This window comes from Sardina pilchardus, chromosome 16 (genome assembly GCF_963854185.1).
Source record: "Sardina pilchardus chromosome 16, fSarPil1.1, whole genome shotgun sequence".
NCBI lineage: Eukaryota > Metazoa > Chordata > Actinopteri > Clupeiformes > Clupeidae > Sardina > Sardina pilchardus.
In genome coordinates this window covers 21,302,867-21,317,866 of record NC_085009.1, presented here as the reverse complement: position 1 = coordinate 21,317,866, position 15,000 = coordinate 21,302,867, and the positions used below count along the sequence as shown (strand labels likewise).

Below are 15,000 nucleotides of genomic sequence, written 5' to 3'. Positions count from 1 at the left end.
TAAAATGGACGATTTTCACAGGACAGTACTATGGTGAGCTGTTTGGTTACGGTTATTTCAGAAGGTGCTGAGTTCTCTTTGAACTCTTTTTTTCCTCTTTTTTATGTTTTTAAAAAGAAAAGAAATCTATTTTTCCTGTTGCAATATATCCTCCCCCACTCCTTTATTTGTGGTCTTTTATTTAAAACTGCACTGTCAAGAGGTGTCACACAGGACAAACAAACTGAGCCACACTTGTCTTAAACACTTTGTGAATTCGTGTGACATTGCTATGATTATTATTAATTATTATTATTATTATTATTAAATGCTTTTGATAAACTTGGAGCTGTTCTGGGTGTATTCTTTTGTGAATGTCTGTGTTTGAGTTTAATGGGTGATTGTGGCAGGCTAGAGATGCATGCTCTAGGTCTTGAGGTCTGAAGCCTGCACAAAGAGGTGTGCTGCACTACTTTTAACCAGAAATAATCCAGGATTAATAAAAAAAATATACAGTATCTAAATACACTGTACTAAATATACTGTATCTAAATTAGAAATAGTGAATTGTTTTAACAAAGCCCCTAGAACTTATGAAAGGTTCTATAAATTCGCTTTGGACAAAGGCGTCTGCTAAGCAACATAACTGTAACCGTAAACAGAGACTGACCTGCCATCGAATTTGGATTTCGCCCCGGCAGCTCCTGTCTACAACCTTGGGGTCCAATCACAAACTAGCTTATCTAAAAGACCCACTGGATCATTGGTCTGATTGGTTGAAGGACTATCCAAGCACACGGAGTCATTTGAATGATGCCCATTGATCATGCATATTGTGCAGTAGAAATAAAGCGCAGACTCTCCATACTAGCCTAATATTCAATCGTAAAAGATTGAGCTTAGTATGGTGAAATGTATTTGCTGGATAAACAAATAGCGTGCATTCGACTGAGGAAAAGTGATTTAGTGTCGCTAATAATACATATTGCACAGTGCATTTATAGACTTAACTTGCCTTTTTCATCCTGAAAGAGATGTAACTACATCTACACAGTGTGTGTGTGTGTGTGTGTGTGTGTGTGTGTGTTAATCTGCATGTATTGTATGTATGTGTGTGTGTGTGTATGTATGGCTGTGTGTGTGTGTATACACATGTGTGTACATCTGTGTGTGTGTGTGTGTGTGTGTGTGTGTGTGTGTGTGTGTATGTACTGTAGGTGCATCTCTTGACCAGTGAACTATTGACACTTGGTGTTGTGGCCAGTGTGCCATTGAGACTTCCCTTCAGGAGGATGAATAAACACATTGACTGGAGGGGACGCTGGTAATCGAGTGTCCTTATCCTCATCTCCCTTCCTTCCTGATGCTGACCGCACTCACACACACACACACACACACACACACACACACACACACACACACACACACACACACACACACACACTCACACAAACACACTGACACACACACTCACACAAACACACTGACACACACAGACGTACACACACACAAACTAACACACACAATACACACACAGACGTGTACACACACACACACACACACACACACGGTGGACGTGAAGGGCGATGGGAAGTGTGTTGTGTGCGGACTCATCTGTTTTTCCTCTCTCCTCTTTTTTTCTGCACTCCAAGCGTTGTTTACGTTTTGGCTCGATTTACAATAACACGCAGTATCGTATCGACCTCCACACATGTCGGGGCCGAGATCGGCCTCGTTTGTTGTCGACGGAGGGGAACACGTCGGAAAACATTCCAATCTCACAGGATCCTGCTGCTCTCAGATCCAATGTAAACTTGGAAAGGCGTGTTCGTAGAATTGGAACAAGGCACGGAACGTAGGCCTTCGCCAAAAGCGTTCCAGGTCATTCTTCACAATGTGGTCACTTGTTCATTCATTAGACAACAAAAGGAGTGAGCTGTGATTACTGATGAGAATCACTCATGTTTTTATACCTCAGACTAGTATTAACCACTCTGACCATGAACTCAAGGCTAAGGACATGCCATTAATGGTAACGCACACAATTTCAATTTCAATTTAATTTCACTTACAGCGCGCCAAAACATTACACATGTTTCATGGCGCTTTACAGAGTGTTAAACATTCAAAGAGCGCCCATGAGTAACAGGGTCAAGGAAAAACTCCCTAGAATTGGAGATACATATAGGAAGAAACCTCAGACAAATCCACGACTCAAGGGCCCAACCCATCTGCCTAGGGTCAGTTACAGTAAAGTCATTTTGTAGTTTGAAAGTTACAATGACAATGAAAGTTCAAATAGTCCAGTGTAGGGAATAAATTGTCCATTAGTAATCCATAAGTTATTTCGGAAAGTGATGGGTCGCAAGGATGCATGGGCCAGGGATTCGGGCAGGGAACCACAGCAGGCGATGGTAGGGTAGTCACAGGGATGGCGATGGCGATGGTAGGGCAGTCAGAGGGATGGGACTTCAGGTGTGATGAGGGGCAGGCACAGAGATGGTTGATGGCTGGTAATGGTTTACTTCACAGGTGAGGTATAGGGGAAAGGGAAGAGAAATAAAGTGGGGTAGTATTACTATAAGTCATGATGGTTGGTATTAATGAGCATATCAATGGTGATATAGGTGATTATACTATAGAGGGTTTACAAAACGCTTTTGCACACCTCTTTTGTGGGGACAGGTGCGTCGGAATAGTTTACCCAGTTAAACCCGAAAAAAGAGAATCCCGCACACCGTCCACCACGCACGCAACCATCCACCCACCCACCACTCACACCATGTTTGCTAGGTCTGCTACCAACTTAAACTATTTTGTTGATGTCTTAAAGAGACCCTATGCAACTTTCTGCAGGAGACGATCGCTCCTTGTTTACATCTGGAAGGCTGAGACGAAGAACCACGTTTGCAATTTATATATTTAAATATAGCCTATACATGTATAAATATACACGCTAAAGCTGTCGGGGAAGCTCTGCGGAGAAAATGCAAGCATAATACGAGCGAAAACGAAAAAGCGAAACCGAAACCAGAGATGAAATCGCCAATCCTGCATATTTCCTCTTTAAAGCAACATAATACAGGAATTCCCCTATTTTTGACCATTTTTTTTTTCAACATTTAATTACCACAAAGAGGTCACCCAATTTCTGACTGACAAACTGGCAAAAAGGGTTATGTTCCTACCGGTAACAGCAATGCTACACAGTAGCGTAGCGTAGCACAGAAGCGTAGCGCGACACCATGTGTTTAGGGTGCCCATCAGCAGTGCCAGAGAGCCCATTCTCCCTTTTGTAAGATAGCGTGGAGACTAAGTGAGTGTTGACGTCACTATTTTAAGCCGGTAAAAGAACTACGCTGTGTTGCTTTAAAGCAGGTCTATGCTGGTGAAACACTCACAGTTTTGCGGGCCCACATTGCAGGCACCAGCTACACCAGTCCACGGTTCTGGACCCAGCGCTCGGTTCTGGAGATGACCCACGCCAGGTCACAGGGCCGCTGCACGAAGTGGCACACAGGGATGTTGGGCCGGTAGAGGTCATCCATTATCAGCCATCAGGACCCCGTCAGGTCAAGTCCACAGTATGCCTGAGGAGAAACAGAGATGAAGGAAGGAAACGAGAGAAAGAATGCGAAGAAAGAAAGATAGAGGGAGGGACATTAATAGCCTGTTAATACGGATACGTAGCGATCAAATGTTCTATATTTGAGGCATCCTATACGCACATCTTCCTTCTAATCAGGGATTTGAAGTGCAACGCTGCACACAGTAAACAAGCAGTGGACATTACATGGCCCTTCATTGTCCTGAACTGTTTAAATTATCAAAGTGGGTCATAGGTCTACGAGGAGCAGTTGTGTGTGGTCACCGGGGTTTCTCATGGGGGTGGGGGGGTGGGGGGGGGGCTCACGGTTGATTGACAGCCTGTCAGTGGAACCGGAGGAGGTCAGGGGGTGGACGGGGGTTTGGACGGACCTGCGGATATCCTGTCTCCTGCAGTCGAGTCGCAGGAAGCTCACTCCACCTCCATTATCACTCGGTTCCTTAGTGTGAGTGTGTGTGTGTGTGCATGTGTGTGTGCGTGTGTGTGTGCGTATGTGTGTGTGTGTGGCTGGTTGGGGGTTTTGAGGAGGTTATATAGCCAAGCTTGGAAAAAAAACAAAACAGTATCTCTCCATTCACAAAGTCTGGACTGTAAAGCGGTGCTCTCTGCCTCTCCCTCAACGCTGACCAGAACAGACCGCTTATAGGAAATGCTATGAAACTAGCATCTAGAAAAGTATAGAAGTTCTCACTCTCCAGTCCCGGGGATTGGGCATCTCACCACTTGGGTTGGGCGTGGCCTGGTTACGGCTATTTTAGTCAAAATGTGAAGGCAAACACATTATAATGCCATCGCATTTATTATTAGTTTAGTCACAATAAATAGTAAAGTAAAAGTTAAGTCTGTGATTCTGGACAAATGGCTGTTGATACTTGAGCCCCTAAAGCAATGTGCTGACTGGTTGGATTTGTTTATGGATCAGTCCGAGCCACTATGTTTGTTTCCTGTTTACAGAACCTGAGGGGTGGGATGCACTAGACTGAGCAGCCAGGCGACTGGCTGACCTTGGGAACTGTAATGTCCCTTTTGAAACTAGATTCAATCCCATGCTGTCCTGAAGTCACCTAGAAACCTGAAACCGGTGGTACAGTCTATCTGCTGGGACCCCTCTCCACAGCAGCATACAGTACATGTTCAGCCTAGTGAACAACACACACACACACACACACACACACACACACACACACACACACACACACACACACACACACACACACACACACACACACACACACACACACACACACACACACACACAGGGAACATAAATGAACACATAGGGTTCAAACCAAAGATTTGGCGCAACTGGCTGGGGCACCTGCACCGTACGCCGGTGACTTGTGTTCGATTCCCGTCCCGTGGTCCTGTCCGGATCCGACCCCTCCTGCTCACTTCCTGTCATTCTCCACCATCCTATCACACATTAAATGGCATAAAAAGCCAAGAGATATATACCTACAAAAAAAAATTTCAGCCTAGTTACTGGGTTGTAAAACCATTGATTTGACCCTAAGATTGCTATTTTTAACCATTATCGCCTGCCTTTCCTCCTTTCCTCTCATTATATCATGTGGTCTGTCCACCATTTCCTAATCCCTCTCTCTTGCCCACTACACCTCCGCTGTTCCTCCTCTCCCGAAACTAAGCCCGCGGTCCACCCAGAGTCCTCTATACTGGTCTCATGAAAACACCCTTAAGCTTTTGAGGAATCCGAGGCCAACTCCAGTGTCCGAACGAGTGCTTATCTAACTGATCTCTTTCACTCGTTTATCGCATTCCTTTCATCCCTCGCTCCCTCCCTCCCTCTCTTTCTTTCTGCTCTGTTCATCCTGAACTGAGGGACTTCTGAGGAGTGACCTCGAGGGCAGAGCCCAGTGGAGGCAGAGAGGAGGTAAACAAACAGATCGTGCAGCCACAGAGAAAAGGAAAATGAAATCAGACAAAGCTAATTGTTAGCCTGTGATCTAACCTTCACACGTAGCATCTTATAGCTCGCTCTCCACCCTGCCCTCCCTCTCTCTCTCTCGCTCTTTTTTCTCTCTCTCTCTCCTCCCTTTACCCTCCCCTCTGTGTTTTCATCAGTAAAGTCTGTAGCTAGATCTCTGTTGCCCCACCAATCTCTCTCTCTCTCTCTCTCTCTCTCTCTCTGCCTCTCTTCTCCCTTTACCCTCCCCTCTATGTTTTCATCAGTAAAGTCTGTACACCCCCCCCCCCCACCCCATCTCTCTCTCAAATTCATGACAAGGTCACTCCTAATGTCAAAGCAGTTTTCATAAAATAGCCTAATACTGAAAATACACATACATATCAATAGATTATCGTTGTTAAAAATACAGTATGTGATTTTCAGTGTTAGTAGAATAGTGTTTTTCTCTGTCTCTCTCTCTCTCTCTCTCTCTCTCTCTCTCATCCAAGAGTTCTAGGAAAGCGTTGGCCCTGCCCAGCATTAAGAACAACATCAATAAAAGACCTTTCGGTGAACAAAAGAACTTGGAATCCTTCCCACACTTAAATTTGGCTTTAACGTAGTCCTCCGTGTCCTGTTTTGGTAAGTGTGTTGAGTGTGTGTGTGTGTGTGTGTGTGTGTGTGTGTGTGTGTGTGTGTGTGTGTGTGTGTGTGTGTGTGTGTGTGTGTGTGTGTGTGTGTGTGTGTGTCATCAATCAGATTTGTATATATGTGAAATTATTCGTTCTGGCAGACATTTCAACTTGTAACTCTTATAGTTGTGAAATGTCTGCATGACAGGTCAGCTTAATAAACTTATACAGTATATCCTATACATATCTACACCAAGTACTAGAATACTGCTCAAAGTGCCACTTTGAAGAATAGAAGAATTGTTTAATAATCACATAGGGGCAATTGCTCTGTCGCTAGTTTGGAGTTTAACACGGTTTTAAACTGCTGTTGAAGTTGGGAGTTGGAGTTTAAAACCATGTTAAACTCAAAACTAGCGACAGAGCAATTGCCCCATAAAGACTAGACAAGAGACTACCGGTAAAATAAATCAATAATTGAAAGAGAGAAGCAGGCCAACTGGCCTGAGCTAGTTAGTTAGCGTTAGCACTGAAGCCTCTCCACGTACACAGGGCAAGAGGGATTATAAAGTCAAGCCCAGCGCTCTTTAAATAAACACACACTCTCTCACTGCCCACCCCAAATGGACCACAGCACCCCAGGTTATCACAGGAGGGCAAGCAGCATGGGGCTGAAGAGGGAGGGAGAGAGAGAGGGAGAGAGGGAGGGAGGGAGGGAGGGAGGGGGAGAAAGACAGGGAGGGAGGGAGGGGGAGAAAGACAGGGAGGGAGGGAGAGATGGAGGGAGAGAGAGGGAGGAAGGGTGGGTGGGTGTGTCTGGGATTTGGTTTGTGTGTCAAAGTGAGAGATAGAGAAATTAGTGTGTTGGCATGTGCACAACTATGGTTGTTTTCAACTTGTTTGTGAACTGATCCGTGCATGCATGCAATATTTTCCACTTTCTGCAATTTAATGCCATGTTACACTCAAAAGAGATGTGCAGGGCACATATCTTGAAGTTAATATAACGTAGCACACACAAGGTAGTTAAACTCACTCATTTTTTTTACATTATCCTAGCCATCTTTCTCAGCCACATGCTTGGCTAGTTTGTTGATTTCATTTCTTTCTATTTATTTTTGTATTTGTGAATGTACACTTCATTTCCTTTCTGCATCGAAGAATGTTATTCCCTTCAGAGTTTTTTTTTTTAAAATGCCCCAGCCAAATTGTTGAAGTTGCCGCACATGTAATAAATCGTAATCAAATGAAATTGAATGAAATTGTTTAAATTGTGAATCATGACATCAAATCTGGGCAATGTGCCAATGTCCAGGACCAACAGAGAGAGAGAGAGAGTGTGTGTGTGTGTGTGTGTGTGTGTGTGTGTGAGAGAGAGAGAGAGTGGTGGGGGTCAAGAGGCATCAAGAGAAAAAGAGAAAGGGAGGAAGAGGGATAGAAGGAGGTAGTGAGAGAGAAAGGGAGGGAGAGAGGGAGGGAGTGAGAGAGAAAGGGAGCGATAGAGGGAGGTAGGGAAACGTAGATGGGCTGACATGCTTAAGATGTAACGGCTGAGGAGGTGAAGGGGGAGGAGAGAGAGAGATTGAGAAAGAGAGAGAGGGGGAGAGAGAGAGATTGAGAAAGAGAGAGAGAGAGAGAAAAAGAAGGGGGAGAGAGGGGGAGGGAGAGAGAGATTGAGAAAGAGAGGAGGAGGGAGAGCCCAGGAGTCACGATTTAAACCCAGAGAATTAACGCTGACCACTTCACTGCTCCAGCTAGAGACAGACAGACACACTCACACTCACACTCACACCTCTGCCACGGGATACACACTCACACTCACACACACACCTCTGCCACAGGATACTCCTGCCACTAGTCTACCAAGAGTTAGAAGGACACTAAAGAGCTACGAGTGTGTTAGAGAGAGGAAATTCTAACTGCAGGCTTCAGGTTAACAACAGGTTAACCAGTGCAGATATTTAATACCTGCAGCAGTCTACACCTGTCAGGAAATAAACGTTTATCTTAAGAGTGATCAGAGCTTTTTCCAAGATAACGGTTTTCCTCCAAGAAGCTCCCAGGATTTCAACACTTAACGTAAGCTGTTTTCTCAACAAAGCACATCGCTTACATTCGGATACACATCGGACCAAAACTTCCAGGAATCTCGCTGCCTTCTACGCAAGACTCTCACGCTTGGCTCCGGCTCTTGGACAGGAGTAGGAATCTCCGCGGAGGAGGGCGGTGAGTTGAAAAGAGCCGCGCAGAGTCCGCAGCGGAGGAGAGGAGAGGAGAAGAGAGGAGAAGAGAGGAGAGGGAACCACCAGGCGCCGTGTCCACTGGTGAGTGATGGCCGGCTGGCTGGGCAGGGGGGCGGTGAGCAGCTGCACCTCTAGGCTACACACTGAGACTTGATGAAGTGGCTATAGCCATGTTAGAGCATACTTGGCGTTTCCATGCTAGAGAGAGTCTGTGTGAGCGAGCACTGCAGGGAAAATATATGTGTATGAGTGTGTATATATGTGTGTGTGTGTGTGTGTGTGTGTGTGTGTGTGTGTGTGTGTGTGTGTGTGTGTGTGTGTTTTTAACCATTCGGATTTGAAAAGTCCATTTTAATGCAACACAATGTACTGTACGTGTGTGTGTGTGTGTGTGTGTGCGTCTCTGTCTCTGTGTCTGTGAATGAATCATAATTAACAAGAATCAAAGTAACTGCAAGACAATATTTTTTCATTCCCTTAAATTGGACTCTGGTTCTGTTGTTTAGCGTTCTAGAGTTCTATCCAGTGTTCTACTCCATGTGTTCTAAACAGCTCTCTCCCCACTGCACATCGTACTGAAGTTCAATCCTTATACCCATCACTCAACTGCATTTATGGCATCAAAACAATTTGGCTATAAACACACACACACACACACACACACACACACACCTGGCATGGCAGGGAAACAAAGGAAGGAAAATGACTAAAGTCCCCTGTGTGTATGGGTACGAGGGTGTGTGGTTGTATCTGCCACATTGGCCCCGTGCTTACTGAGACAAACAGCACTCCAGGGCTTTTTTTAGTACTTTAAGAGTAATGAGGACTATCCTGTCCCCGCTCTGCAACGCTTATCATAGTAGGGGGGGGGGGGGAGTGTGTGTGTGTGTGTGTGTGTGTGTGTGTGTGTGTGTGTGTGTGTGTACGCGCGTGCGTGTGTGTGTGTGTGGGGGGGTGTATACGAGTGAGTGTGTGTGTGAGAGAGAGAAAGTGCGTATGAGTGAGTAACTGTGTGTGAGCATGTCACTCTTGTCTTGTCCAGCTGCCTGGAGGTATTTCTGTCCGTTGCCCCTGCGCTGCGATTGTTCTGAGGGAGACTCCCCGATGAGGGGTCGGAGGTCAAGGCAGCGCTGAGAGGTCCTAGGGGTCACCCCTGGGGGGGGGGGGGGGGGGGCGGAGGGGGGGTGACTGAGACATCCGCCCTCTACGTTTGGACTACCCTGAAGTGTTTATCTCCACAGAGCCCAGCGCTCACTCGCAATCACGCTTATTTGTTTGTGCCACCTAACTGGCTTCATACAGGAAGCAGAGCAAGGGTGGGTTTTTTATGGGTTTGTGGGCGGTTTCGTGTGAGTATGTGTGTGTTAGTGTTTGTATGTGTGTGCGCGGGGGACCTAACTGGCATCATACAGGAAGTAGGGTTTTTGGTGGTTTTAAAGGTTTATTTTGTGTGTGTGTGTGTGTGTGTGTGTGTGTGTGTGTGTGTGTGTGTGTGTGTGTGTGTGTGCGGGTAACCTAACTCGCATCATACAGGAAGTAGGTTTTTTGGTGGTTTTAAAAGTTTATTTTGGTGTGTGTATGTGTGTGTGTGTGTGTGTGTGTGTGTGGTTGGGTGGGGGGGGGGGGGGGGGGTTGCATTGCTCAGCAACTTCCTGGATTTGTTTAGAGCGTGGCAAACCCCGATCAATCAATCCCCATCAACAAGCCAACCGACGTCACACACAGGGTTGTGGCTCAGGGTTTTTTTGTTCTCCATGAATAAGCACGGGGTGAAAAATGACTGCACTGTAAACCCACCTCTCTCTGAAGAACACTCGTTCAAAGTCATGTGACCGGGACTCCGGAGCTGTAATAGGGCTTTGGACGTAGAGAAGCTTTCCTCAGTCAGGGGGTGTCTGTCAGTCAATGAGAGGCCTGCAAATATGGGGGTCATCCCTATGTTCCCCGAGTCCTATATCCCCGGTCACAATGCATATGTGTTTGGGAAAATTAGGGAACAAAGGACTCTTTTATTTTATTTTTTTATTTTTCCAATGTTCCCCGGTCCCATACAAAGTGGGGAACATAGCTAGCTACGCTCCCCTTTCTCACAACACATGTCATTTGACTGTGAGACTGAGGTTAAGATATGTGTCTGATGTCACGCCATAATCATTGTGTTGATTGAATAATTGCTCATGGACAAGCCAGATACCCCTTATTAGAGACAGACCAGAATCATTACATTTACAAGACACTCTTGTCCAGTGTGACATACATATGTGAACTGTAATACAAGGGATTACATCGTCCCCGGAGCAACTTGGGGTCCACAGCGGTGGAAGCCAGGAATCGACCCGACAACCTTCAGGCTACTGCACGCTAGCTCAGCTCCTTAACCACTACACTACCACACCCCCAGAACTAGCCACCATCACAGAATACAACATCCGAGATGTGACCGATCTCTAGCACTACTGCACCTAAAAGCCGCCTTACATTGTCCGATTTTGGTCTGTTTTCACAGTCGCCGACTACATTTCCAAAGTCAAACAGAAATCATGGGGTTTGTACTGGCATCGCGGCGCACTCCCGTCATAGTTAGCGGTTTTAAGTTAGTCAGTCTTTCTAGTTTTGCCGTTACGATTGCAAAATCTGCAAAGTCACAATCTAGTCTGTGACTTTACAACTCTATGCCTTGTCTCTCGATTTGAGAGGGTCTGAGAGACTGTAGTCTTTCAAAAGTCTTTTCCAAAATCTTTGCAAAGTCTTTTAGTGTAAGGAGGGAATAAGGTTAACCAACACTCATGATATGATGCAGTGACGTCATTCAAAGTCAGTTTCAGCAGCCAGAAACCATCCCAGTCCTCTTATCTGAGGTGAGATGTACTTGGTTGTGTGTGAACCCCCAATGACTCATGGTCAGGCCTACTGGTAAATACTTTTATATTGTGACGTTTCGGGCGTTAGCCCTTCCTCAGCGGCCTCACAATATAAAAGTATTTATCAGGAGCTCGTGGTGTAGTGGACTTTGTTTCATTTGACATCCAGTTTGTCCAGCAGTGTGTTTAGAAATTGGATGTGCGTGCTTTGCTTGATATTTATTAGTCCTACTGGTACTGTAGTGTGTGTGTAGCCTGCTGTCACATAGGCTACACACACACACTACACACAGAGGTCATCAGTTCACTGCCCACTCCAGAGAGAGTTTGTGTCGTGTTGATAAGCCATATGCTTCCAGTCCACCAAGATGCAGATCAGCGCTGATGAAAGCATTGAGGAGATGCCTCAGCTTTTCAAAAGACCACACGGAGGGAGCATGAGCTTTGAGATTCCTCCCAGGATTCCTCCGAGATTTCCCGTCTCCTCATCATCACCAACAATCATCATCAGTATCATCCTCCTCCTCTTTCTATCTTAACCGTCGCCATGGCGTAGGTTGGCCTGGCGATAACATTCCCCCGTGGACCAATCGGATTCCGGATAAACACTGCGATCCGACACGCACTCGTTTCGGAGTGGACTTGAGTGGACACCAGGGCGAGCGAGCGAGCGGTCAGCTTCCTGTTGATAAAGGCCACTTCGCCCTCTCCCTGAACTCTGACTCATCCCTCTAGTTCGCGCTGGCCTCTCCGAGTCCGCACCTTGGGGAATCTGCGCTGTATTGGTTTGTGGTCCCCGGCCCCCCCACCCCCCACCCCCTCGTCCTTGAACTACTCGCGAAGAGACAATCTCTCATTATGCGGAGGGTAGAGGAGTTCATTAAAGCCAGAGATGTGGTGCTGGGCATGGGAGGATGTTTTGAAAGGCACCGTCCATCTGGCATAAAGCCTCACAGAAACCAAAACCACATTCCAATCATACTTATTTCTAACTAAGCATCAGAGGGTTACAGAACAGAAACAATGAAGCAGAATTGACTAACTGACCACTACTTTTCCCTCTCCTCCATCTCCTCTTCCTGTCTTTTCATCCATCTCTGCTCTCCTCTCTTTTCTTTCTCTGCTCCTCCTCTCCTTCTCGTCTCCTAACCCCTCTCTCTATCTCTTCCTCCTCTCTATCTATTCCTCCTCTCCTTCTCTCTTCTCCTCCTTTAACCTTTATATCTCCTCCTCCTCTCCTACCCCCTCATCCTTCTCTCCCCTTCTCCTCCTCTAACCTCTCTCTCTCTCTTCTCCTCATCTCCTCTTTCCTTCCTCTCCTTCTCCTCCTCTTCCTCCTCCTCCTCCTCCTCCAGTCTTCCGTCATGAGTCTGGCAGGCACGTTGGAGAAGGGGGCCCACCACCAGGCCCTGGACCTGTCTGAGGAGTTGCCCCCGCACTCCCACAACAACCACCACCACCTCCACCCGCACCACCACCACCACCACCTCCAGCTGCAGCTCCAGCAGTCCAACTCCCTGGCCTCCACGGCCCCAGCCGGGACCCCCGTCAGCGGGTCGGGCGTGGTGGTGCCTCCACCGTACTCCCTGGGCGAGGGGGGGTCCGTGGGCGGCGGCGGCGGGGGCGGTGGGGGCGGCGGGGGTTCGGACGCTCCGCTGGAGCTACGCGGCTCGCTGGACTGCTGGGCGTGCTCCGTGCTGGTGACCGCTCAGAACCTGATCATCGCCGCCATCAACGCCTGCCTGGCCGGAGTGGTGTTCGGTGTGATCCTCACGCCCGCCATCGTCATGGTGGTCTTCGGGTTCCTCTGCCACTCCACGGTAAGCAGTTCCGGTGTGATGTCACAGACGCCCTCGGCGAGCTTTATATGTTTCCCGGCGAGCCAGGTGTGTTTGAACCTGCCGCTATTTGGAATGTAACTGGTAGGCTATCTACACGTCTTCACGATTCACTAGGTGCAACACCCGACCAGTGTAGACTCTAATTTCATTCCGAATAGCGAAACACATCGAAACACACCTGGCGCCACAGGAACTAAACGAGCTCACCGAGAGACTGTCATGCAACTAGTCAATTCTAGTGTTTCCATTTCATTTTGCCATTTTATGTTCTAACGTAACCTACTATGGACTGGTGAAGGACACCGGAGCAACACAGACATTTTTAAGACATTTTCATTTAATTTCATTTCATTTTTAATGCAGCGGTGCACAGCAAAAGACTAACGTCCACTCTTAGAGGTCTAGACAAACTTGGTCTTTAGGTCTGTTTGTTTTTCAACAGGTTTCAGTTTATACCCTGTAGCTCATGTGGCGTGCAGTCGGATGTCTCAATTGCAGTGACACACTAAAATCAGCAAGGCAAATTTCCTCAGACAGCAATTGTTGTCCACTGTAGTCAACCGAAATCTCACAAGACCAAAGGAATCCATCATGGTTTATAAACATGCAATTGTGGAGTTGCTCAATGCTTTGAGAGGCCACAAGATGTTGTCATTATGGAGGGAAAATAACAGAGTATCATGGGGTATCGTCTTTTGCTATGACAATGTAGCAAAACATGTAGCTTTCGGTCATCTCCTAGAGTATAGGCCACAATAAAAACTCACTGCATGTGTAAAGGGTTCAGGCCTTCAGTAGGAACCTTTTTTTCCCAGTTGGTTCGAGTCCTGACTCATAACGCTTGATAAGGACCTGCATGGGCTTCAGGACTTATCTCTTCAGTGGTGAGATACCGACTATGACATGTCAGGTTTGCAGAGGGGAGTGTGTGTGTGGGTGCAGATAGCTTCCACCCCCCCAGTCCAGATGATTTGCAAGTGTGCTTGTCAGAAGTGCCGAAAAGCAGACAAGTGGATATGAAATATCTCAGACAGGCTAGGCACCCAGGGGAGAAGTTGGGGGAGGTTGTTCTGGGGGTCTTCAGTTATTGGGTGATTCAGAGGTAAGCCAAGGCTTTTGTCAAATGTTTGTCAAACACTGGTGAAATTAGTATGAACAGGTTATGACACAAATTTATCCAAAAATGCTGTGGGATGGTACAGCCTAGCACAACTAGGTAAACACACACACACACACACACACACACACACACATTGATAGATTTATCAACTAATGAGTGAATTAATGGAAAATATATAACTTTTTAATTACTGTAATTTATGATTGTCTTTAGGACTATGGGAGAAGAAAATAGAACTAGTCATACTAGTCAAATAGGTCATATGCTGACTCTCTCTCTCTCTCTCTCTCTCTCTCTCACACTCACACACACACACACACACACACCATTTAATGACTTGTCACACACAACATCAATGGTAACTTCTTTCTGTTGTGGGGATCTCGACCTTTAACCTTTGAGGGGTCACTAGGGGTCAGGGAGTGTGATCACTGGTTAAGGGGCACATTCAGCGTGGGATGCCACCCTGCACGGGCCAATTAGTGGCCTTGTGACGCCAGCTTATAGGGAGGGATTAAGGAGAAAGGGTAGAGAGAGAGAGAGAGAGAGAGAGAGAGGGGGGTGGGTTGTGTGTGTGTGTGGGGGGGGGTCCAGGCAAAGGTGTAATAGACAAACACACACTAAGTTACACAATAAGTTCTTATTAGCTCATCTTAATGTTCATCCTCAGGATGGGCCAGATAACCCCTCGAACACCCTGGCATCTGTGTGTGTGTGTGTGTGTGTGTGTGTGTGTGTGTCTCCAGGTCTCCAGAGCTGGGCCAGGTAACCCCTCACACACCCTGGCATCTGTGGCCAGCACATGAGGATT

The 15,000-nt window shown here is 46.8% G+C and overlaps 2 protein-coding genes across 10 annotated transcripts in view; both read left to right on the top strand.

The window, feature by feature from the left end:
- The window catches only part of kdm6ba (lysine (K)-specific demethylase 6B, a), a 109,484-nt gene extending 109,159 nt beyond the window's left edge, over window positions 1-325 (top strand). For all 9 annotated transcript variants that reach the window (XM_062515706.1, XM_062515705.1, XM_062515704.1 and 6 more), the window contains one exon: window positions 1-325. This exon is cut by the window's left edge and continues 1,806 nt beyond it. The gene's annotated coding sequence lies outside the window, so the exon portion shown is untranslated.
- A 7,558-nt stretch (window positions 326-7,883) lies between these two features.
- tmem88b (transmembrane protein 88 b) overlaps window positions 7,884-15,000 on the top strand; it is a 10,220-nt gene continuing 3,103 nt past the window's right edge. Inside the window, exons 1-2 of the mRNA XM_062515700.1 lie at window positions 7,884-8,448; window positions 12,584-13,048. Coding sequence (XP_062371684.1) covers window positions 12,593-13,048 — 456 coding nt within the window. The 5' untranslated portion in view covers window positions 7,884-8,448; window positions 12,584-12,592. The remainder of the gene's footprint in view (window positions 8,449-12,583; window positions 13,049-15,000) is intronic.